General features: G+C 50.9%; 1 protein-coding gene across 6 annotated transcripts in view; it reads left to right on the top strand.

Moving 5' to 3' along the window:
* The window catches only part of Cdh23 (cadherin related 23), a 332,359-nt gene that overhangs the window by 191,332 nt on the left and 115,654 nt on the right, over positions 1–25,373 (top strand). For all 6 annotated transcript variants that reach the window (XM_035452205.1, XM_027388310.2, XM_027388311.2 and 3 more), the window contains 5 exons: positions 12,353–12,417; positions 14,801–15,038; positions 17,119–17,224; positions 17,808–17,935; positions 23,929–24,001. In XM_035452205.1, coding sequence (XP_035308096.1) covers positions 12,353–12,417; positions 14,801–15,038; positions 17,119–17,224; positions 17,808–17,935; positions 23,929–24,001 — 610 coding nt within the window. The remainder of the gene's footprint in view (positions 1–12,352; positions 12,418–14,800; positions 15,039–17,118; positions 17,225–17,807; positions 17,936–23,928; positions 24,002–25,373) is intronic.

The raw sequence follows: 25,373 nt of genomic DNA on the forward strand, positions 1-25,373 counted from the left end.
GGCAAGCCTTCCAGAGGCTTCCAGGGTGGAGACTCTTCTGGTCTCCAGAGTCCAACAGTCCTAATCTCTGCCTCTGTCTGCATATGTCCTTCTTGCTCCTCCAAGTGTACCCACAAGGACACTTGTCATTGGATTTAAAGGCTGGACAGATAATCCACTGTGACCTTATCCTTAACTTAGTTATACCCACCAAAGCCATTTTTTCAGAGGCCATATGCCTTTGTATAAGATGTTGTACTGAGGACATAGGGGCTGGTCATGTGATCTAGTAGATCTTCCAAAGTGGGCCTTTCGTATCTTCTCCCCATGCCCCACCCCTACCCTCACCATCCATCTCACCCCAACCCCATCTTGAACCATCTATTCCAGGATCATGGCCTCTTCAGCAGGGCTCATGTCAACCCACCTGGAATGCCTTTCCCACCTCCCCACCCCCCAGGGACCACTCATTCCCACAGGACCTCATCTTACCTCTCTTTGTCCATACTGTCCTTGAACTCCTAGCCTCCAGCTAAGGTGGGTCTGTTCTCATGCTTGTGTGGGGACTCTACTCCCATTGGTATCAGATACATGGTAAGAGTCCAGGTCACCTCTGTCTCTTCCCAGCTTCCTTGCTCGTCCTGTGTAGCTGGTACTTAAGGGACCAGGCAAGTTCATGCTGAACCAAGACTGGGAAGGTTGACTTGCGAGACCAGCAAGACCAGAATCGTAGAGAGATCCCAGACAGGGCTAGAAAGAGCCCCTTCCTGATACAGTGAGGGAAACTGAGGCACAGGACAGAGAGTGACTTCTCTGAATGAGACAGGACCTCCAGTAGACCCAAGTTCAAATTCTGGTTCTGCCACTGCAGTCCACTGACTTTAACGTGTCTCCATGGGCCACAGCCGTTCACCTGAAAAACATTTGTGATAATGGAGAGAAAATGAAAAACAGACTCACTTGAGTGTGCCTAACACATAAACAGTCAACCATCTATTGCCTAAAACTATAATCACTGAGATTGTTTTTTAAAAGTAGATGGGTTGGGGAAATGCTATATGTATTTGCCTTGCAAATGTGAGGGCTCGAGTTGGGATCCCTAGCACCCCCACAAAAAAAGCCATTTAGGTGGCACACACCTGTGACCCTAGTGCTACAGGGGCAGTGGAGGGGGACATGGAGAGAGGATTCCTGTGGCTCTCTAGCCAGCTAGCCAGCCTAGCCGATCAGGCAAGTCCCAGTGGGAAACCTTGTCTCAAAGGTCGGAAACACTCCTGAATGAGAACACTCAAGGTTGCCCTCCATCCTCTAAACTTGCACACACATCCACACAACACAGGCAATTAGATGAAGCTGCAGGCCATGTCTTTGTTACTGCCCTGCCTGCAGCCTCTTGCAATGTACTAACAAATTTGCTTTTTTTTTTTCTTAACACACGCACAAAAAAGATGAAATTCCTTATACAAGCCATTTGTGTCTGCCCCTAACAATCTCACCACCACTGTGTGACTTTGGTGCCTCGCTTTACCTCTCCGACCCTCATTGGCCTCATCCATTAAGTGAGAACCATGTTTATAGAGCCTGGGTGTCAGCGCGTCTGCATTCCTCAGAATAGTGCTGGGACGGTTAAGGACTGACGAGGGTGGAGGGCTATTCTGGCAGCCGCCACCAGTAGAGGTTTTCATCTGGGACCTTACTGGTTCGTATAGGGGTTAAGTTGTTAAGGACAAGTGTCCCATATGGCGCCTGCCCACCTACTTGACTATTCTTCTGCCTTTGAGTCACCACCCCCACCCCGCGAACGAGAGTCCCTGGGGATCGCCAGGCAGTTGGTCTACTCTGCTCCTGTCCCCACTGACAGCCTTTGACATGGCATAATTGCTTCCCCACGACAACTCCTTTAAGTTCAGAGCTGCTGGCCAGAGCAATTTGCTCCCCATCAATTTTTATTTCCAGATTTTAAAATAAAGGGAAATAGAGCAAGGGGAACCAGTACCCAACAACAGCGTCACATCTGCAGTAGACAAGTCAGCCCAATGCCTTAAGAACATCCTGCCAGTCACCCTTCCTGCCTGCAGAATTAACATCCTGATTATTCAGCAGGGTGGGCACTGTGTCTCCTTCACCCTGACCAGGCTTCTGTCATGCAGTCCGGGAATCAGAGAGGTTGGGCAGCCGGAGCACATATGCAGAGGGTCACAGAAAGTGTGCTTAGAGCTGGGGTGGGGCAGGCTAGGGATGAAGCTTGGTTGCCTAGCATGTGCAAGGTCCTGGGTTCAGTCCCCAGCACTGCATACACCAGATGTGGCCGTGCATACCTGGTAATCCCAACACTCAAGAAGTTGAGGCAGGAGGATCAGAAGTTCAAGGCCACTCTTGACCACATGGCAAATTTGGGTTATATGAGACTTTGCGTTAAAACAAAACAAACAGACAAAAATGGCAATGCCAGCTCTACTTGGAAAGTGGTCCCTGTGTGCCAGACACAGCAGAAAACACCCTCCATGAATCGCCTTCATCGATCCACCACAGCCGCATGAGCTGGCAACCGCTATTGTCCCCAATTCACAGATAAGGAAACAGGCTCAGTGTGGATGTTATGATCGGGGTTCTTCCTTCTCACTTCCCTCATCCTATCTTCCTATGGTGCCTCCATGCTCACCCCTTCTGCTGGCTCACCCCTCCACTGACATTTCCCCCACGAGAAACCAATCCACTTGGCATCCAGGCTTGTCTCTGCTAAGCAGAACCTCCCAAGGCACCACCTATAATCACTTTCCTTCTTAACTGAATTTGTCAAGGCCTCGGGGCCCAGATGCTCTATGGATGCCAGGAGCTCTGGGGAACCAGGAAGGCTGAGAACACACACTAGCATGTCAGACCATGACCCTCCCACTGCACACCGCCAGCTCCCTTGAGTGCAACCCACCCCACCCTGTGTCCTGGGAATCTGTGCTCTCCCAGGCAGTCAAAGTGAACTCAACAAGGGAAAGAGTGTACAGGTGGGCAAGGAGGCAGGAAGCAAGCCCTGCTAACAGAGAATGTTGCTAGTACCAGGTCTAGGACCAAGCCCCACATGGAAGGAGGGAGCCTGAGGTCTGAGTGACAGGAAGAGGGCACGGGGGCTGGGTGGAGGGTGAACTGCCTGTAGGAGGCAGCACAGAAGTGGGCAGTTGGCACGGGTGCCACAGACCTAGCCCAGGTCACACTCAAATCCACAGCTGGCCACTTAGGACAGAATACAGATTGTACCTCCCTGAAGTGGCATCTTCATGACTGTGCTTAGCCTAGCCGCAAGTCCCTGTTTGTGACCCTTGTGCCAGTCTTGCCCTGAGCTCTACAAGGATGAGCTCACCCTCAAAATCAGAGAGGCCAGCCAGGACAGCAAACACACTAGAACATGGATTCCACCTGCACCATTGATAGCAGATCTAGGAAAACTAGATGAGAGAGGGGCTATGACCTTGTAAGCATTCAGTGACACGATCGTGTCTGCTAGGGGCATGTGTGATGGTGCAATAGCTGTTCATCCCAGGTCCTCACTGGGTCACAAGGTAGAAAAGGCCCCCTTTTCCCTTTCTCTGCAGCTCCCATCATTCAGGCACTCCATTTTCTGTTTCCCCAATTGGTCCATGCTCTCCACCAGAGGATTCTGAGCGTCCAGCCTTCTCAGTAGTACGCCTTCCTCCAGACCCCCTACAGACCCAGCCCAGACTAAGAGACCAGAGGCTTCCTTGAGTAAGTCTCTTTTCTCTTCGCGCACAGCCTGCTTACCATTTCCCCTATAACCTGTGGTCACCCCCTGGCTCCACTGCTCTCCACACCACACACCCCCATCTGATCTCTCTGAGTCCTAACACTTTCCACCATCAGTAGCTCTTCTCCCATGAATGTGGCCACCTCCCGTCCCGATAGCAACATTCTGCCATACTTGACCCCTGTTCACCACCTGGCCACTGTGGCCCCATCTTCAATCCCACTTCGGTTGAGCTGAGGAAGAAATTTCCCAATGTACTTTGTGTGCACTGGCACGGAAGCATGAAGAGCCTGATGTCTGCGCCTATAACTTTCCATCTAAAATGGTTACCTACATCTCTGGTGGGAGGGAGTTGGGCACATAGAAAGCTCTATGCTCTCAGGCCCCACCAGTGGAGCTTCCTGCCACCTATGCCAGCTTCTCTAGCCCCACCCCCAATTTCTAAGCAGAGCCCCGTCACTCTCACTTGGTTTGAGGAGCTGCTCCAAGGGCCTGAGCAATGATGAATGTGAAAAGTATTACCACGCAGCACCGGGGCTCCGTGGAGCTGTTTAAAAATGCATTCTGCCATGTAAATTTCTGCTCCATCAATCCTTATGGCATGTCACACATTGCTATTGTTTCCTGAACAAATTGTGCCTGGTGCCCTTCTCTGCAGATCTGTGCACGAGAGCAGAACTGTACTCGATGCCTGCTAAGTTGCTGGGACCTGGTGCTGCCTGCAAGGTAGCCTGGCAGCTGGGCCTGCTTCATAGCTGAAGTCCCTGCACGTGTGTGGATGTGCTTGCGTGACCAGAGTGCAGGTGTTGTGTGAGGAGAGACTGTGCATGTGCCTACAGGCCTGCTGGGGAGAGATGTCCAGGTGGCTGGGCGAGCTGGGGAGGGGAGCACAGAGCCTGGTAGGGAGGACTTGAGACCAAAGAGGAGTGTGTGTGTGTGTGTGTGTGTGTGTGTGTGTGTGTGTGTGTGTGTGTGTGTGTGTGTGTGATCTCTGTGTGTGTTAGTAACCTGGGAGCTCTCTGCCTGCCTGAACCAGACAGAAAAAGAAATTTCTGGAGGTATATACAACGGAAAGACAAGATGCTGGGAAATGGGTCTGTTTGAGACACACACACAGAGAGAGAGAGAGAGAGAGAGAGAGAGAGAGAGAGAGAAAGGGAAAAGGTATAGTAGTGAGGGACAGATTTTAGTCTCCCAAAAGGGGCCGAGGGATTGGCTTGGGTATAGATGAGAGGCCTGTCCCAACAGGAAAAGAGTCAGATAGCTGAGTATGGCATGCAGGAAGGGTGGGGCTGTGTTTGGAAGGAGGCCCAAAGAAAACCCATCTAGAGTAATGTGAGCAGGCGGGAGTCAGCGGAGTTTAAGGCACAGCAGTAGAAGATGAACATTAACAAGGTCAAGTTAAGGGTCCATAGGGAGGCACAGGGACCACTGTGTAGGGATGTGTGAGGAGAGAGTGCTGGCAGGGCACCTGGCTCCTTTAGACTGGGAGCGCCCAGACCTCCCTTGATATGCAGGTGAGCCGGAAGGCCCATGTTTAGCAGCTTAGGCTCCAGCTGCCCAGTTCGTATACCTTGCACTATGGCTGCGTGACCTTGGGCAAGCGAATTGACCTCACAGAGCTCTTGGTCCCTTCTTTCTCTGTAGAATGGGGGTCCCACAGTGTTATTAGGCAGATGGAATAAAAGCATAGAAAATATTTGTAAAATCTGTGGCCTTTAGTGAAATGTGGGGGGGGGGGAGGAAGCAAGGTAGACCGCCCCTCCCATTGACATACTGAGCAGGGACTGGCGTTTCTGACCAATCTGGGGACCACCCGCCTCCCTCTCCAGGCTCCCCCACTCACCTTGTCTTAACCTTTGGAATTTTCTCCCCGTGTGTATTTATTTTATTTTTTCCTTTTCGGCCACAGCAGAAAATTACACTTGTGCTGGCATTGTCCATCACGAAAATAAGCACCGTGGGCACAATCATGAAACTCAAATGCCGAATGCGCTCTGCCAGGCAAGCAGTGCAGGGCAAGGTTGAGGACATGCTCCAGAAACCAGGCACCCTGGCACCCCAGCCTGACATGACGCTATGCCCCTAGGGGCGGCATGTGGGACAGGTGCTAACCCCGGAGCTGACCACATGGTGCTGACCATGGGGGCAGAAACTGACCAAGGGGACATGAACTGGTCATAGAGACAGGTGCTTAGCACTGGAAGCATGTGTTGACCATGGAGACCAATTCTGACCACCCTAATTCCTCCTGGTCTGTGGAAAGCCTGGTGGGGAAGCAAAGATGTTCTGAGTCCGCAGGCCTGGGTACCCTGCTCTATGTACAGCCAGGCGTTGTCCTATAGACACTGGGCACCTTACCACAGACCCTTCTGTCATCCAGTCCAACCTCTCCAAGCCTCTGTCCCACCTAGAGCTCACTCTCTGCCCTATCTCCTCATGACTCCAGACAGTGTGTTCACTATCTAGCTAGTTCTCTCTCAACCATCTAACTCCCTATTCCGATTGTAAGTCACTTTTCAAAGAGGACTTGATGCTTGGTTCCTGGTATAGCAATCTAGCACATTGGAAACGCTGGAAAGACTTTACAGAGTGGTGAGGCAGGCAGGGCAGGTGCTATAGGAAGCTCCAGGTAGGCCAGCCATGCTCCATCTGCCCTGAATATCCACTGTGCTCTGCCTGCCGTTCCCCCAAAAGAGCCATCCATCTCCAGGCTGTGGCCAGTTGGTCTTTAGATGTAGTCAGATTTTGAGGTGCTTCATGAACCCCAGGCTGCCCCTAATCACTGGCCACAGGAGCATCTGCTCACAGAGCAGAAGCCCAATGTGCTGGATCTTTGGCTAGAAATGAGATTTCACTCCATTGGCATAGGCTGAGTCCACACGTAACTCTGCAGGTAACAGCAAGTTGGACCTGGGCCTCTTCACCAGGAAGAAAGTGGGGGCACAGGAGTGATTTTTCAGGACCCCAGATTGTACCATGCATTCCAGGAGAGATGTGACCAAGGACTGTTGCCATGACCAGCAAATGTTCAAAGACCTCACTAAGGGAAGGGACATTTTGGTTGGGTCCTGATGGGTAGGTCAGAGTTTTAAATGAAAGGGGTTGAGTGATACACAATGAAAAGAACTCATGGTGCATCAGGGAAGATGTGGCTACAGGAACAAAAGCCAGCTGTACTGTGGCTAGTCTAGACATCAGGATATTGGTCTGGGTTAGCTCATCAAGTAACAAGGAGACATTGAGTTGTTGGTAGTTTTTTGTTTTTTGTTTTTTCCTAGAATAGGTCAGTCATTTTTAAAAAGATTTTATTTATTTATTTATTTATTTATTTATTTATTTATTTATTTGAGTGTGTGTGTGTGTGTGTGTGTGTGTGTGTGTGTGTGTGTGTTATGTATACAGGTGCCTACAGAGGTTAGAGGATGGCATCAGACTCCCTGGAACTGGAGTTATAGGCCATTGTGAGCTGCCTGCTGTGGGTGCTGGAAACCAAACTCAGGTCCTCTAGAAGAGCCTGTGTTGTGCACAGAACTCAAACCCTTTACTGTGAAGTGAAGTCATACATTTTCCAAAGGGCTAGCATATTTGACTTCTGCTCCATTGATAAACAAGGCAGTAGACAGCGAGTGGCCAGTGAAGCCATGCTGATTGCCCAGGAGCAAGCTTTATGAAGCACTTACTAGTGCTCTTAACTGCTAAGCCATCTCTGTGCCCATGGAAAATAGTCATTTTGGCCATCAGATTTTACATCTTACCCCTAAAGCCCTTCAAGAACCTTGATGGCTAGTAAAATGTACTAGTATATGTATGTCTGTATGTGAGTGACAACTCAGCATCCAGGGGAGACAAGACGGGGCAGTGGCCTCCACACAAGAGTCAGAATCAGGTGCTGGAGACTAGTTGAGGTATTCGCCTGGAGCCCAGGGTTGCCTGGGTAACCAGGTACAATCTGAGACACCTGTGTGGCCAACTGAGCCACCTCCCCTCCATTCCCGCAGCCACCTACCTGACCCAGAGGCCTCAGGAGTCTCCTGCAGGACATCCATGTACTCATTTCTGGACTGTGGCAGAGAAGGGCTGCTTGGATCTGGAGGGGATTGTAGTCTCTATCCACAGGCCTTTGGCCATGTTCTGATGCGAGCCATGGCCTGTCTGTCACTTGCTATGGCCATGAACTTCAGGGAGCTGCTGTAAGCAGGTCTGGGGAAGAGAATAGCTTCCTGGGTCCTCGAGGAGACAGAGCTGAGCAGGATGGAGTCAGGCCAGCAGCTGCCTGACTGCATGGGGTGGCAGGTGGGCAGTAGGATGCTGGATGTCCAGCTCTGAGGGTAGCACTCAGGGGTCCTGTGTCCCTCAAGGCACCAAATGGGTTTAAATGGGCATGTGAAGACAGGTAATTTCTGTCTCATCATTGGTAAAGGTTGCTTTTCTGTAACAGAGACCAGCATGCCTGACAGGACAAGTTAAGGGTTGAGGATCTATTTTGGCTCATGGCTTCAGAGAGTTCAACCCATGGTCATTTGGTCTCATATACCCTTAGACAGAATATCCTGGTGATAGGAATGTGTGATGGATGTGGTCCTACAAGAAAATGACAGGAAAGGGCCAGGTGCAATATACTCCAAGGACCTGCCCCCAGTGACCTACTTCCTCCCGCTAGGGTACACCTTCCAAAGTTTCTACAACCTCCAAAATAGCATTCCCAGCCGAGACCAAGCCTTCGATGCATGAGCATGTGGGAACATTCCATAGTGAAGCCACAGTGGGGGATGGGTTATCAGTACCTACCTGGTAGAGATGTGGCCACATTGTTAGAGAGACTCATGGGGCAACTCAGCCAGTCAAATGCTGACTTCACAAATATGGGGGTCAGTGTTCAACTCCCAGAACCCCTATAAAAGATTCAGTGTGGTGGCACCGGCTCGTAGTCCTAGAGCTGGGAGGTAGTGACAGGATCCCTGAGGTTCACTGGTCAACCGGCCTCACCTGATCTGCAAGTCCCACGTCCCAGTGAGAGACCCTGTCTCAAGCAAGGTGGATGGCTCCTGAGGAAGAATACCTAACACTAACTTCTGGTCTCTACATACACAGACATGCGTACACATATTCCAGGAACACATATACACACATAGAAACATACACATGAACACACATACACACAGACACTTATACACAGACATGCATATGCACATACTCCACAAACATATACATATACACAAAAACACATATATGCAGGAAGACACAAATATGTATGAGCATATAATTTATGAACACATACACATGTATATACATACAAGTACATATTCATGCATAGACATGCATGTACACATATTCTACAAATATACACACATACTCCCCACAAACCTATATATATATAGACATACACACATATGTGTACACAATCATACACATACATACCCCATATACATTCATACATACATGTACACACATACACACAAACACATATATACACATATGCATACCTAAGTATAGATGTATACATGTACATATATATATACATATATGTACACACACACACTCATAGACACACACACAGGTTCATTTATTATTCTGCACCGTGCAGATGGGCACAGATGTAGCTATAGACAGATACACAAGTATCTCTACAGGCCCCAGATAGGCTTTGAGCACATCTGTCAGCATGTCCTCACCCTGCATCAGGGGTGCCCAGGCTAAAAGGGCTGAAAGTTAAAGCATTAGCTAAGGCTGGATTCAAGGCGAGCAGGACAGGGGGTAAGACAGGCTAGAGAAGGGCCCTAAACCTGGCACAGAGCAGCACAGCCTACGCTGTCCTTGGAGTTGTCTGTGGTTCAGCCTGAACTGGAGGTGGCTGCATAGGCTGGATGGGCTGGTAGCCCCTCCCCTCCCCACCTCATAGGCACAGAGTTCTTGACCTCACCTTGGCTTCATGCAATTGAGAAAGAAAAGACAGCCCACACCTTGGTATTAGGCTTACATATTTCACACAGTCATTAGATGGTGACACCAAGGGACTCACAAATGTTCCTTCATCAGCTTTGGTGGCCTGAGCAGGCAGTGAGAGGACCCTAGGGACCAACCAGGCTCCTTGGAAGTTATACTGAGTCCAGTCCACCCAGGGAAGACAGGGCATGCCTGGGGGAAGCAACGAGCATCTACATTAAGATGGTCTCCGCTGATCCCCAGCGGACTCCTCTGGGCCTCAGCTGTTCTAGGCCCAAACTCCAGAGTGAAGGGGCTAGACTAGGGGAGCTCAGCAGTTCTTCCTATCCCAACAGTTCACATGCAATTCTGTAGCACTCCCAGAAGAGTGAAAGGCAAGTCCCCAGACCTGCATGGGACCTTCTTTCAAGGCAGGGACATGCAAGTGCCTGCTGGGTCACTTTTGCCCTTCTTCTCTCTGGGTGACTTCTCTCCTTTTGAGCGCCTTTTGAATCCTTCCATGGGGGAACAGAACCAATGGAGCAAATATCTATTGAAGGGCGACTTATTAGATCGGCTTCCGTGACGAAGTCTGGGTAGTCCAACAATGGCTGCTGTATATGGTGAAGCTGAGAACCCAGTGGCTGCTCCATCTACAAGGTCTGGGGCCTTAGCAGTCCCACCTAGCACTGAAGGTCTAAAGGGTTCCTGGAGAGCTGCTGCTGGTCTTCTATCTACTTGGAACCCTGAAGAGGCTTCTGATATCAGTGAGGGAACCACACCCGCAGCAGTAGTAACAATAGCAGCAGCATTACACTGGAGGAACTTGCCTGCAAGAGTGAAGGCAAACAGGGAAAGCTGAAGCTTCCTCTTCCACCTCCTTTAACGAGGGATGCCTCCCACAACTAGTGTGTTCTTCGCATTTCAAATAACCTGCTCAAGAAAATCCCTCACATGTGTGCCCAGCAACTTGCCTTTTATTTGATTCCAGGTCCAATCATGCTAACAAGCATGGTTGACCATCATTCCTCCCTCTCTCTTCATCTTCTGCTTCCCCACAGTCCTTTTCTTGTTAGATGTTACCCTTTCATTTCTTGGCACCAGGAATCACCTGTCCTTGCTGTGTGCCAGGCACTGTGCCAGGCAGAGCCCACCAGGTGGAGGCCCCACTCTGCAGCATCACCAGGCCTTTCCTCAAACGTAGGAGGATGCCATTTGGTTTGACAGGGGCCATCTTGTGCCTCTACCCCACTCCGGCCTCCACCAAAGGACTCCAGGGTGTGGTGTCAGTTTTTCTGTCAGACACAGAAACAGTGATGGCCTCTGGTGATACCCTGGATGCTGTGTTGCCCCTGGGACTTAGGGATGAAAGGCATGAAGTTTCCCCAACCCTCCCTTCTCCTCAGTCTCTGCAAGGGGAGAACGAAGGCGTCACGAGGGGAGCTGTGGTTGCCTCTGCCCTGGAATACCCAGGCCACTTTCCTTCTGGAACAGTCCTCCTCTCGGGTTAGAGGAGGCCACTCAGCAGCCAGGGGTGTGGGATACAAAGTGAGCTTTTTTTTTTTTTTTTTTTTTTGTCCCAAGCTGTGAACCTTGGGTAAACTATGAACCATTGTGGTGCCTCAGTTTCCCCATCTATCATTTGGGTTTGTTACAAGAATGGCATCTCTGCGTGTGAGGCAGGTACTAAGTCTCTGGTAATGTCATAAGGAGTGGCTCGGGCAGGGGAGGCCCTCGGGGAGTGGGTGTCTACTTCTGTATTTACTCAGCACTTACACTGAGAAGCTTAACCCAGCTCGAACCTGGCTGGGACCATGGTGGAGGATGGGGGAGGGAGAATTCTGTCTGTACACAGATACCAGGACCATTGCTGTGGAGACACTGAGTGGAAACTGGGTGCAGGAGGCAGTGCCCTGAAAGCCAGCAGCCCAGAACCCTCAGAAATGGCATCTTTATGAATAGCCACATTTTCTGGTTAACTAAGGTCTTAATTCTTTGGGTATAAACATATTTTTCATTTCATTCATTTGGGATAGAAATATATTATTCATCTATCTGCCTTCCGGAACTGGATATACCGAGCACGCATTAGCTTCTCATGAAAATTCAGGTTTATTATAAAGAACGTAGAATTTAATAGATTTCATAGAATCTGGGAGCTTTTTAAAAAAGAACCTCAGAAAATATTGAGCAGAGAGGCATTAAAACATATTTTTAGCTGCAGTCTCGACTCACATATGATCTTAGAGAGAAGCCTGAGAATAAAGCCAACGTAAGTGAACCCCAAGGTCAGCTCAGCCAACTGGTACCTGGGGGCAAGCCACAGCTAGCCAGCTCCAAAGCATTAGTCTAGGAAGGGGCCAGAGTTGAGGTCGAGGACAGTGACCTATGTGGAGGGCCTGCTGAATATGCAAGATAGAAGAGAAGGAGAGGAAGAGGGAAAGAAAAACCGGATGACATTCTTCAGTCATGTCCAGGGTAAAACAGAAGCCATTAGCCCCAGCCATCAAAGCCTTCTAGAAGGACTGTGCTCTCCTGTGTAACTTGACAGCCATCTGTGGCTAGTGACCACCTTGCTGAACAGCATGGGCTCTGGGCAATCTGGCTGGACCACAGAAAACATAGAGAAGTGACATAGGGGGCCTGGGCCCTTTCCTGGCCAACCAGTCACAATCTCTTTTGCCGCTGCAGGCAACCGACAATGATGTGGGCACCTTCGGGGAAGTCAACTACTTCTTCAGTGATGACCCTGACAGGTGAGTTCCTGCCCCGCCCCTTGGCAGCAGTCTCTGATGACTCAGAGTCCAGCAAACTGCCCTGTGCCCAAGGACGCTCCAAGAATCAGAACTCTAGAACTGTGGTTCTCAACCTTCCTAATGCTGTGACCTTTTAATGCAGTTCCTCATGCTGTGGTGACCCCCCCAGCCATAAACTTATTTTTGCTGCAACTTCATAACTGTAAATTTGACAGTGTTATAAATTGTAGTGTAAATATTTGATATTCGGCCCTAAAAGTGTCACGACTCACAGGTTGAGAACCATGAGTGTAGAGTGAGAGTGTTAGTGTGACTCTTACTGGAACCAGTTGACTAAGCCCCTAAGCTGTCTGGTACAGGGTTTCTCTGGGCATAGACCTAAGCAGACATCTACGAAGCCCAAAAGTTTTATTATTATTATTATTATTATTATTATTATTATTATTATTATTATTAATTCAAGTTAGGGAACAGGCTTGTTTCACATGTACTTCCCCTCTCCCTCTCCCTCCCCTCACCCCCATTCCTTCTCCCCCACCTCCAACCTACCCCCCACCCCATCCACCCACCACTCCCCAGGCAGGGTAGGGCCCCCAACCGGGGCTCCACCAAGTCCACCAAATCTTCCTGTGCTGGGCCTAGGCCCTCCCCATGTGTTCAGAGACAAGAGCGAATCCCTTCAAGTGGGATGGGCTCTCGAAGTCCCCCCCACCCACCAGGGCAAAACGCCAGTCCACCTCCGGAGGCTCCCAGGAGTGCAGGGGCCTCCCCATTGGAAGCCCAGAAGTTTTAACACTGCTGTTCCTGCCACCAGTGGCCACAGAGGACAGCTGAGGCCTGACTGTGCACCAGGCGCTCTGTCAAATGCTCACTATGCATTGGCCTGGGTCCTGGATCTTCCCTCATTACTGATAGGGACTCAGTTTTCGGCACTCTCCTCGCTTCCATCCGACAGGAATCCCAGCTCTGAGAGGCTGGGTTACTTACAAAACTTCACACAGCTGGTAGGCAACAGGGTCAGACCTTTGTACATGGCCTCTACCACCAGGACATATGGTCTCTACCAAAAGAGTGGCTCTCAGCATGCAATGGCTACTAGGTAGACCACCTGTCTCACTGCATGACCTATGCTACCCTGCACATAGCGGTAATGTAATCCTTGGCTAGCCCTGGCCTACCTCTTGTCAGTTTAGCAGAGGCCAAGGGAAGCCCTGTCAATCTAACATGACCAAAGGCCTGGTTGAATTCACAGGGCAGGTCCGCTGCTAAGAATGAGCAGCCTAGGGCTGGGGTGGCATCTCAGTCAGAAATGTGCTCACCATGCAGGTATGAGGATCCGAGTTTGATCCATCTTGAACCCATGCGAAAAAAGCTAGGTGTGGGACTAGAGAGATGGCTCAGAGGTTAAGAGCACCGACTGCTCTTCCAGAGGTCCTGAGTTCAATTCCCAGCAACCACATGGTGGCTCACAACCATCCGTTATGAGATCTGGTGCCCTCTTCTGGTGTGCAGATATACATGGAAGCAGAATGTTGTATACATAATAAATAAATAAAATCTAAAAAAAAAAAAAAAAGCTAGGTGTGATGGTACATGCTTGTAATCCCAGGGGAGGGAGAGACAGGAAGATGTCCTGTGGGGCTCAGAGGCCAGACAGTCTGGCCAAATCAGTGAGCTCCAGGTCAGTGAGACCCTATCACCAAAAACAAGGTAGATGGTATGACATCTGACAGCTAAAGTTGAGCCCTGGCTTCTGTACACATGTGCAAACAAGTACACCTACACACGCACACACACACACACACACACACACACACACACACACACACACAGAGAGAGAGAAGAGAGAGAGAGAGAGAGAGAGAGAGAGAGAGAGAGAGGCACAGCTGTGGCTGGGGCAGTGTAGTTCTCATGGGCCCAGTGTTCATGGGGCCTGATCGTCTCTCCTCTCTTCCCATCTCTGGACCCAGAGCTTCCCAAGGGACTGTCCAGGCTTGAATGTCCAGGCTTAACTGCTGAGCAGGCAAAGCCTACACATGGACCTGTAAGCTCACATGGGTTTTTAAAGGGCACATTTGGAAGGATAGTTGGAGCCTTGGTCTCACTGGCCCTCATGATCCCCAGAACACTTCTACCAGCCTCCTCCCAAAGGCTTGGTCCCTCCAGTAATTGACAGTATCAGCTCCAAGACAGGACCCAGCACCCTTCTCCAACTATCAGATAGCAGAATTTGTATCCTGAGTTCTCTATTATCTAAACATGCCCAGTGGGCAAAGCTCCTGCTTACAGAGAGGGTCCTGTAAAGTAGTCCTTGGCCCCTGCAAGAGCTCATCCATGCTTGCTTTAATCCTGGCATCCTCACACTCCTCCCCACCTGACACAGGTTCTCCCTGGACAAGGACACGGGACTCATCGTGCTGATAGCTCGGCTGGACTACGAACTTATCCAGCGTTTCACTTTGACTGTCATTGCCCGGGATGGAGGTGGTGAAGAGACCACAGGCCGGGTCCGGATCAATGTGCTGGATGTCAATGACAACGTGCCCACCTTCCAGAAGGATGCCTATGTGGGTGCTTTGAGGGAGAACGAACCATCTGTCACACAGCTGGTGCGGCTCAGGGTAAGGCCCCTGAGCCCTGCACTTGTTATCTCCTCCTCTGAGTTCTTGTAGGAGGTACCCGACTCCTATCTACATGACTGGAGCTCCTCTGAGACTCACCTCCTGCCCCTAGAGACCCAGAAGGGACACATTCAGAGTGTCTGCTTCAACCCAGATGTCAGGCCATTTAGCATAAAGACATCCCCCATGTCTCTTACAAGGTCATAGAGTGGGCTGGCCATTGTAAGACCACCATTAGCATGGTAAGATGGCTCAGTAGAAAAGGGCCTGCCATCAAACATGAGGACCTGAGTTCAGTCCTCCACTCCCAAGTAAAAGCTGACTCACACCTATAATCCCAGTGCCAAGGAGGGGAAACAGGAGGATCCATGCTAGTCAGTTGGCATGGTCCAGTTTCAATGGGAGAGACCCTTGCTGAGCAGTGGCGGTGCACACCTTTAATCCCAGAACTCAGGTGGCAGAAGCAGGTGGATCTCTGTGAGTTTGAGGCCAGACTGGTCTACAAAGCGAGTTCCAGGATAGCCAGAGCTGTTGCACAGAGAAAACCTGTCTTTAAAGACCTAGAGAGAGAGAGAGAGAGAGAGAGAGAGAGAGAGAGAGAGAGAGAGAGAGAGACTTGAAAGGTAAGGCAAAGAACACTGAAGAAGACACCCGATGGCAATCTCTGACCTGCACACACACACTCACACAGGTGCACATGTATCTATACACATGTGTACACACACACTTGAGAATGTACACACTCATGTAAAGTAGCCACAGAAACCACAAAGGGGGAAGCAAGGGAGAGATGGGCAGAGAAGACTGTGGGTAGAGAGCAGGGCCCACCTGAAATGAGTGAGGCTCTGTTCTTCCCCTACAGCAAGTCCAAGGGCACAGCAGGGATCTCTAACCTGACTTCAAGTCCCCTCACCCCATCCTCATATCCAAAGTGACCGGGCCCAGGCTCTCTCCCTGAAGCTTGTTTCTGAAACAAACAGCAATGAAGGCTAGGGTGAAGAGCAGGCATGTGGTGCATAAAAGATGGAACTTTGGGACACCTAGCCTGGCATGGCTTCCCTTTGGCTCAGCCCCAAGTGCAGCCAGCATGCTGAAAATCCCTGGAGCCTCTCTAGAGTCAGAGACACTCTAGAAAGAGGACCCTTCAATCAAAGGAGGAAGGGTCCCTGGTCCCTTTCCGAATGTCTGCTTCCCTCCTTGCTCACATACAATACACATTTAATAGGAACCTACTGTGTGCCAAACCAGGCATGCTGTTACACTCAAGAGCCATAGGGCCCTGCTCACACGAGGCTGATGGACTGATGGCAAGCATCAATTATAAGAACTTACAGTGGGCATGAGGGCCCCAGCAGGATACCCAAGGACCTCCATCTTGATCTATTTTCTTTTGCTGGAGCACAATAGCAGAGGCTGCATATTTTATAACAAAAATCAAGTGTGTGTGTCCATCAATTTGACCTCTAATTATGGTCTCCTGGCTATCTCATGGTGTTGTAGACAGCATCATGAGTGGATCAGGCAAGGAAGCTCACACAGCTAGATAGGAAGCAAGACAGACTCAAGGTCAGGCATGCTTTTTCTATAGTCACTTGGTCTTGATCAGGGTGGCTCCAAAACTACTTTAATCCATGCTGGTGGCAGAACCTCTGCTGACATAATCACCTCCCACCTTCCACTACTTCTTAATACTAGCCCCCCACCACCACCGAGGACCAAGCTATCAATACATGGACCCTTAGGGACAAACTGAATAGAAGACCTACCTGGTGGAGGGGCATCCATAGCCTGAGGTATTGGGACTGGGACAGAGAATATGGGACACTGACATGCCATGCGTGCTTTGGAAGAACCCAGCTCCACTTTTCAGCCCATCTCTGTGCCCGCAAGTTTTTCCAGGAGCCAGAGAGTGGGTTCCTTTTGAGGAATAAGAAGATCCCTGAGGACCTGAGCCAGGAAGTGACCTGAGCTGTCATCTGAAGAAGAGCCAAGAGGAGCTGGGCTCTGCCTCCCCACTACACTGTCCTGGCCCCAGGTCTTTGGTGATCTCACTGGGCCCTGTCTGCCCCGTTCTTTCTAGGCAACAGATGAAGACTCCCCTCCCAACAACCAGATTACCTACAGTATCGTCAATGCATCCGCCTTCGGCAGCTACTTTGACATCAGTGTGTATGAAGGCTACGGAGGTAAGAGTAGAGCAGGGCAGAAGGCCTATCTGGAAAGAGGGTTGGTGGGCCCCTTGCAGTCATGGCTCCCTCCAGGGGTGGAAGCACCCTCCATCTTCCATATACCCTGGAAGCTGCTGGGCTCCTGTGGCTGCAGTAGAGCATTGTCAGAGGTCATATCTCCCCCAAGGCAAGAGCTGTTTCACACCAGCCAGACTTTTCTCTGCATCTTAGGCCCATGGCCAACCATGCAGGTACAGCAGGAAGCCTGGGGTGACTAGAGCCCATGAGGAGGCAGATTGGATGAGCCTCACTGTCCTCTGGACAGGTGTGTGTGGTTCCTTTGGTGAGGGCATAGTCTCCATCTAAAGAAATGGGAGATAGCGGCCGAACTCTTTCCCTGGCAGCCATGTTCTTCGGAGTCCAGAGGAATGGTGGCAAAGTTACCTGGTTACTTGGTGCACTCAGCACAGAGCCAAGCACAGTGGTAGGCACAACACCAAGGGATGCCCAGGACACTTGCCATGCCACCTGTACCCAAGGGAAGCTCAGCAACCGGGCAGCTGAACTCTACTTATTAAGGTCCTTGTCCCTGCTGTTCCAGTGATCAGTGTGAGCCGCCCACTGGATTACGAACAGATACCCAATGGACTGATATACCTAACAGTCATGGCTAAGGATGCTGGCAATCCCCCTCTCTACAGCACCGTCCCTGTCACCATTGAGGTGTTTGTAAGTACCCAGGGCACTGGCCTTACATTTCCGTGGTGAGGGGTGGTGAGTGCTTCTTGAAGTGTCAGAGGCCTAGTGGGAAAGGGCTGTGTCCCCACAGCTGTAACTGTCCTTTCCTGCTCCCAGCATATTGTACCATTGCTTCAGCTGCCAAGCCACCTGCATGCATGGCTAGAGAGTCCAGGGCCCTGGAGCTCAGTGAGAGAGAAATGCCCCTGCTTTCGCTCTACATGAAACCTGTGATCCCCTCTGGAAAGAAAGGCTGGGGAGACAAAGAGGGAGATGGTTGAGGATCCTGTCCTCAGATACCATATTCCAAAGGAATGATGGGAAGATCGCTGCTCCACTTCCCTATCCCTCTCTGTCCCCCTCTTCCTTCCTCTCTCTCTGGTCCTCTGAATATAGCAAGGGGCCTGAACGCAACCTTCTGCCTGTCTGACATGAATATCAAACACACCTTAGTGCCTTCCTGTCTGAAATTATCAGTGCCCGAATCCATCTCCACACTGGTTCATTTGCCATGTGCGCTCTCCCAGCCACACTGGGGACACAAAGCATGGCCTGACAGCAGGCAGGGCCCACAGGTCTTTCCCTCCTGGGACCCTCACACACCTGAGCACACACTGGCATGCCCCCTCCCTATTTGCAACAGAGAGTGAATGAATATGGGAGGTAGCACATTCTGGGCTCGAGAGCATTCCATCAGGCTGTCAGCTGGGACATCCTCGGGGGTGGAGCACAAGCTCAGGAAAGTCCCCAGAGCAGGCTTGCAGTCACAGCCAGCTCCCAGCAGCCTCTGGAGCAGCCCCACACCGATTCTTTAGTCAGCCTGAAGCTGGGACTAGCTTCCTGGCAGACAAGTCTTGTCAGGACAGGAGACTGTGCTTCCTGACTGACCAGAGTGGAGTTGAGGTGATGATATGTCTAGGTGGTGCTTGAGAAAGCTCCGGGGGTAGGGGGGCACATGGGAGCAGTACACTGGGGTGGCAGGGAAGGGAACCTATGCAGAGATATGGGGACAGCTTGGGGACATTCAGAGAATGGCAGAGGAAAGGATGAGACTCATGGGAGTCCTATAACACTGGCTCCTCTTGAACCTACGACCTCCTTCCTGTTTTAACCCACCAGGGTAGCACCAAAGAGCCAGAATGTGCTCCAGTAGTGATGACCCTGCTTAGTGCTCAACACATGACTTGACCCTGACCACACCTACCAGTCTGGCCTTGGTTCCCCATCTTGATCACAATCTTGCCCTAACTTTGCCCTCCTCAGAGCCACACATTGGCCCTTGACCCACCCAGGCTTCTTTCTCGCCCCCCCCAATGCCTTCTGTCTGCATTTGAGGCACATGAAGCCTGGGAAGTTGGAAAGGAGTGACAGATACTGGGCCCACATCCCCAAGTGAGGAGTGCTGATGGAGCTCAGCTCTTCCTGGGGTTCTCCCTGTGGCTTAGAGCCTGCATTCACTACCCACTAACTGTGTTCTAGGCTTTTTGACACTCACTTTGAAAGACCCCCCAGAGGCTCAGGCCCCCAGGATCTCAGCACAGGACCTCGGCCACCCCAATCACCAGGCGGAGTCGAAAGCTTGATGCAAACAGCAAGAGGCTTTATTGCAGTTGTTTAACGAGATAACCCCATGTTAGCTCGGGCCTTTCACCCATCCACCATGGCAGATGGCTAGGAAAGACGCTGAGAAGCCACTGCATAGAGATCTTATAGGGCAGCGTAAGGGGAGTGTGTAGGTGTATGCACAGGCTCAGGATTGGTGTGCCTCCAGGCTTGGAGGGCTTGCCCTGTGTTGATTGGTCAACTGGTTGTTATGGCCCATAGGCCCTCCCAGGGTGGTTGCTATGCTCTGCGAGTCATTGCTGTGCACTTGTCTGTAAAGCACACCCAGAGCCGTAAAGCATAGCACCACCAGCTAACTTCTGATTGGTTCCTTGCCACGAGGCAGGCATCTGACCTCCTAGTGACCAGGACAAGGTCAGGCAAGTACATATTCGGCTGTTATGGCTGCCGAAATGGGGAGCTGGTCCCTTCAACTTTTCTCACCTGTAGATGGGGCCAATCACGGTCCCTGTCTGTGTTACCACGAGATAGGCTTGAGACCACACAGGCAGCCCCTGGCATGTCACCCATCATCAGAGATGACAGGACAGACAGTTGTCCCGCCAACAACAGCATGCCCAGCAGGACCCTCTAGGCTTGGGAACAGGGAGCTGGGAAGGGTAAAAGAGGCAGGGGTTGGGGAGGTTCTAGTTTCATTCTGCTGCTGTGATGGAACACTCTGAACTTTTGCAACCCTCCCTGGGGAGGAAAGGGTTTACTTGACTTACACTTCCAGGTCACAGTCCACCACTGAGAGAAAGTCAGGGCAGGAACTTAAGCAGAAACCATGAAGGAGCACTGCTTGATGGTCTGTCCTCTGGCTCTCTCAGGGTTCATGCTCAGTAGCTTTCTTATGCAGCCCAGGTCCACCTGCTAGGGCTTGTGGGTACACAATGAGCTGGGCCATCCCCATATCAATCATGGATCAAGACAGTCCCTCTGACAGGGCCACAGGCGGATCTATTGACTGAGATTCCATTAGATAACTCTAGGCTGTGTCAAGTTGATATTTGACACTCACTTGGACAGGGGAGGTTAGGATGGCAGGTTGAAGTGGTCTAGTCTAGGTAGGCGCTATCAATCATATGGAAACTAAACCACATTGGGGCTCCACCATGGAGTCAGGGGCTTCCTGGGACACAGTCTCTTCTAGGCCCTTGGTCATCGGAAAGAAGTGCCACTGCTTCCTTATGCTAACCAGTGATGGAGCTGGAATTGAGCCTGCACCTGAGGAATGTCTGACCTGACATTTTTCTCTCCACAGTCACAGGCTGGGAAGACAAGGCATCCTCACCCACATGTGACTGAGCCCAGTACTCTTCAGGGACCCCACCCCCCAGCCCGTGAATGTGATTAACTGAGCCAGGGGTGTCTTACCAAATAGAGTGTGGTTCTTTTGTTTGGGGAGGGGGAGGCGGTGTTGAGACAGGGTTTCTCTGAGTAGCTTTGGAGGCTGTCTTGGAACTCTTTGTAGACCAGGCTGGCCTTGAACTCATGGAGATCAGCCTTCCTCTGCCTCCCAAGAGTTGGGAATTAAAGGCATGTACTACCACTGCCTAGCTTAAAGTACGGTTCTTATGGCTCTTACCTGTAACCCGATAAGCTAAAGCAGGAGGACAGTCAAGAGTTCAAGATCAGCCTGGGTTCCATAGTCAATTCCAGGCTAGCCTGGGCTACAGATTGATACCCTATCTCAATAAAGCAACCAAAGTGCAGTGCAGTTCTCACCTAGTGGTCCTGATGAGGGCCAAGACTCTGCACTCTTGTCAGCCTCCTGGGATTAACTGTGGACTATTGCAGCTTCCTGTTAAGGGGCCACAGTAGGCATAACCAGGCTTTGATCTGCCTTCGGGACATTGAAACCCAGACTATGCTCTCTGCATCTCCTTACAGACAGAGACCTGATATAGCCTCTTCTCTTTTTGCTTCAGCCCCTCTGGTCCCCACCAGAGCAAACAGGAAGTGGAAGGCCAAGGACTGGGCTAGCCTTTCCTTTGCACATGCAAATGAAAGATTGGGTAACAGCCTTCCGGCCCTGATCCCAGGCAGGAGACACTCTGTGTTGGGGTTGAGGGCAAGCTCCACCACTCTCCATTAGGCAAGCTAGTGGGCCTCAGCAGAGCTGAAGAGACCCCACTTCCATACCCCCCCTGGTGCTATCAGCAGAGCCCCCCGGGCAGGGGGTGGGGGGAGTCTGTACTTCCCTTGAGTCTACCCCAGCCATCTGGTTGCAGGAGCAGCCGGCAACAAAGACAAGTGCCACCATGGCTCTCAGAGAACAGGCTCCAGCTCCCAAGCAGGGCGTTTGGACAGCATAGCCACTCTTGTCTAAGGACCACACTTGAAAAGGTCACCGCCTTCGGGCTGATTTTGCACGTGGGTGATTTTTAAGTAGCTGTCACTCTGCTAAGCTGCCTCCTCCCTTGGCCAAAAGGATTTTCTCTTGCCAGGAAAAAAAAATAACAGAAACAGCTTTCATTGAATAATTGGTAGAGGTCTTCCCACGCAGGCTGGCGTGGGGAGAGGCGATGGAGGAACCTTCAGGCTTGGGCAAGGAGGAGCAGGTGAGAGGAGCCAGGTGATTCCTTTTCATCCGCTGCTTGTTGGTTTTTAATAAAGAAGTCAAACTCGGTTTGTAGATTTCCCATTAGGGGACAATAAGCTTTTATAGAGGGAGCCACTGAATTAGAACTAATAGCGAGTGCAGCGCCAGAATCCGGAGAAATATCACCGCTAATAAGTTTCTGCCTCGTGCTCTGTGGCTGACATTCTCAGCATTGCTTCATGCAGCCAAGCAGAAGTCTCAATGTATGTGTGCACCCAAAGCACTTGAGCCCACGCCAAGAGCCTGGGTGAGACCCAAGTGGCCTGTGGGGACATCAGATGTCAGAAGAGCCCCAAGGCTTCCAGTTCCTTGGGAAGAAAATGAACCAGTGTGTAGGACAGAATAGGGGACAGATTTGGGAAGAAATCGAGTTCCCATCGATTCTGGGAACTCACCATGCAGCAGGCTGGAGTTATCTATAGTCCCAAGGAGAGGAGAGCCAGGCTGCCTTATCCCATCCTTCCCCGGCTTGCTCATGCAGAAGGAACTGTAGCAAAAGAGTTCAGCAAATGTGTGCTCTGTCCTCAGGGAGAGTCCCCTGTTCCCTGAGTTCTGAGGACCTAGTAATGGGACCCACTGAACATTGTGACAAGGCGGGTGGTGCTGAGAGGGGCACTCAGCCAGCTCCTGAGCTTCTTGTTACTCTATTGCGCTGAAGAGGGGAGCACAGAGCCAGGAGAGCTAGAGAGTCTTCAGTGAAGAGGGCAACTGGGAGGAATTCTCGGTGAGCGATTGCAGAAGTTGTCGGCTATGGTGAGAGTCTCAAAGGCAGGAAGCTTGCTCCTCTGATGGAAGAGTTTGGGGAGCTTGTGGAGGAGCTGTGGGCTGCACCTGGCTCTGGTTCCCACTACGCAGGGCCCATCCCTACCTGGTTCAGCCCTTCAGCCAGGCTTCCACTCCAATCCCTAGCTGCTACAGGCTGAGCCAGAGGAAGGATTGCTCTAGAACTGGCAGGTACCAGGCTGCAGGCCAGGTGGGTTCAGACGATGAGAAGCTGGTGTTCACGTATGATCAGAGTGTCTGTCTAACCCCATTGACAGCCAGTCCAGGACTGGAGCCTAGTCTCTGGGAGTAGCCTAACCATTGCCTGCCCCTGCACTCTTCAGCATCTTTGGTGTATCCATGCCTTTCCCCCCTCACTTTTTAATTTAAAAAAAAATTTTTATGTGATGGATGTTTTGCCTGCATGAATGTCTATGTACCTAGTGCTTTCAGAGGCCAGAAAAGGGCATCAGCTCCCCTAGAACCAAAGGTAACAGGTAGTTGTAGTGCTGGGATTGAACCTGGGTCTTCTGGAAGAGCAGCCAGTGCTCCTAACCACCAAACCATCTCTCCAGCCCCCTCCCTTCATTTTAGCAGAGCTTCTAGAACCTTTCTCTGTGTCTTGACTCAGCTGGGAGGGAATGTCAAGTGGACACTGCATGGGAGCAAAAGGAGTAAGGGACTAGGCTTCTGTGGTAAGCTTGGAGTACAGGTGAAGGCGGGAGCCTAGGAGCCGTGGGCGAGCTGATTGTTGTCTCCTTTAGTATCTATCTCTGGATCTCACACTATTCCTTCCCAACCCTTGCATATTTCCCCAGTGACTGTCCTACCTCCCTCAACATGACCTGCCAGAGGGACTCCTGGCCTTCATAATACCTAGATAGACACTGGTGAGACATAGAGGCCAGAGGCCAGAGGTCCTCAGGGCAGCCAGCCCAAACTGCCCCTTGGTTCCCACTTTGGATAGTTGGCCAAGTACCTCTGAGACACACTGATCTGTGTGCTTCCCTTCCAGGATGAGAACGACAACCCTCCCACCTTCAGCAAGCCTGCCTACTTTGTTTCTGTGGTGGAAAACATCATGGCAGGTACAGGTGGGGCAAGGGGCAGACAACGCACAAATAGGCAGCTGCAGCCCTTGGTACATGCATTTGGGAAACCTACAGCCTTGCCAACGTCCCAGGCATCCATGACAAATCAGGGATGTCTTTGGGGATATCTGGTTATTGCCACTACTACATGCAGAACCTCCACTGGACCCTGGGTCATACTCACCTGCAGCCAGTTCAGTGGGAAGAGAATAATAGATGATCAATTATACAATCTTGATTAAAGAAGCTCTGAGACATGGTACCATGAGGCAGGCTCCCGGAGCCATGACTTTTGGTGGGGTGGCTTTGAAGGTGGTCTTGAAGTATAGTCCTACATAACACTTAGAATGGAGGGCCCAACTTGAGCTGGCGTCACAAGTTCCCTATGTAGGTTCCTGCCATCGGGGCAGGCTGACAGTGTTACCTTCTTCTCCAGTGTGCTATCCTCGTGGGATATGCATACTGCAAAGATGTCTGAGCGCCAGTATAGAGGAGGGGACTGTGAGTATCCAGGACAGCTGAACTTGGAGACATTTGAAATCAATATAGCTGGAGCTGGGGTACCTTTCCTTGTACCAGGGTCTAAGCAGAGCCTCCAGGTACCTCTCCCATGTCTGAAGATGAGTGAGTTAGGTGCCAGGCTGTGCCCACCCCACATTCCTGTATCCAGAATCCCCTAAAGATTATCCCTGCTAAAGGCCCTCAGTGTTTCCTTCCTCCTGGACACTCTGCAAAGACAAGGTCTTTGAATATGACACTTAACTCCATGTCCTTAGAACCAAAGAGCACACTTGAAGTCCCTGGCCACCTGGAAGGGACCTTCCTGATCCATGCTAGTCCTCCTAGCTGCCACCAGTACCTGGCACCTGTATACTTCTCGCAGGGAGCCTTCCCAGAAGCCCCACAGGTAGACACCCATGTTACATTATCTGCAGAGGAAGTGGCTGAGGGATTCGTCTCGGGCCACAAGGCTTTTACCTAGGGTTGATACCCAACCTCTGACTTTTCCCAAAAGCAGGAGGGTGCTGCAGCCCAAAGCCTGGGTGGACACACCCTTAGGACAAGCCATTTGTGGAGTCTGTCCAGGGCTGCAGGGATAGCCAACCCCTCCCTAAACCCAGGATCCCACGTAGAAAGAAAGGAAGTGAAAGGCAAAGGCCTTCATTGAACATTAATGAGAAAATAAAAAGTCCTGAATAAATTCTGCTATGAATAAGATAAAACAGGACCAAAATTGGATGTTGTAAATGTAGAATAATTTAATTGGGTGCTTTGTGTCTTTGAAAGCTGGTAGATCTGGGTGGGTTTGATCCACAGGACAGCTAGGCAAGGTCAAGAGGCAATTTGAGCTGTTGGAGGCTGGGCCCGG

Source organism: Cricetulus griseus, assembly GCF_003668045.3.
Source record: "Cricetulus griseus strain 17A/GY chromosome 1 unlocalized genomic scaffold, alternate assembly CriGri-PICRH-1.0 chr1_1, whole genome shotgun sequence".
In the NCBI taxonomy this organism is placed as follows: Eukaryota; Metazoa; Chordata; class Mammalia; order Rodentia; family Cricetidae; genus Cricetulus; species Cricetulus griseus.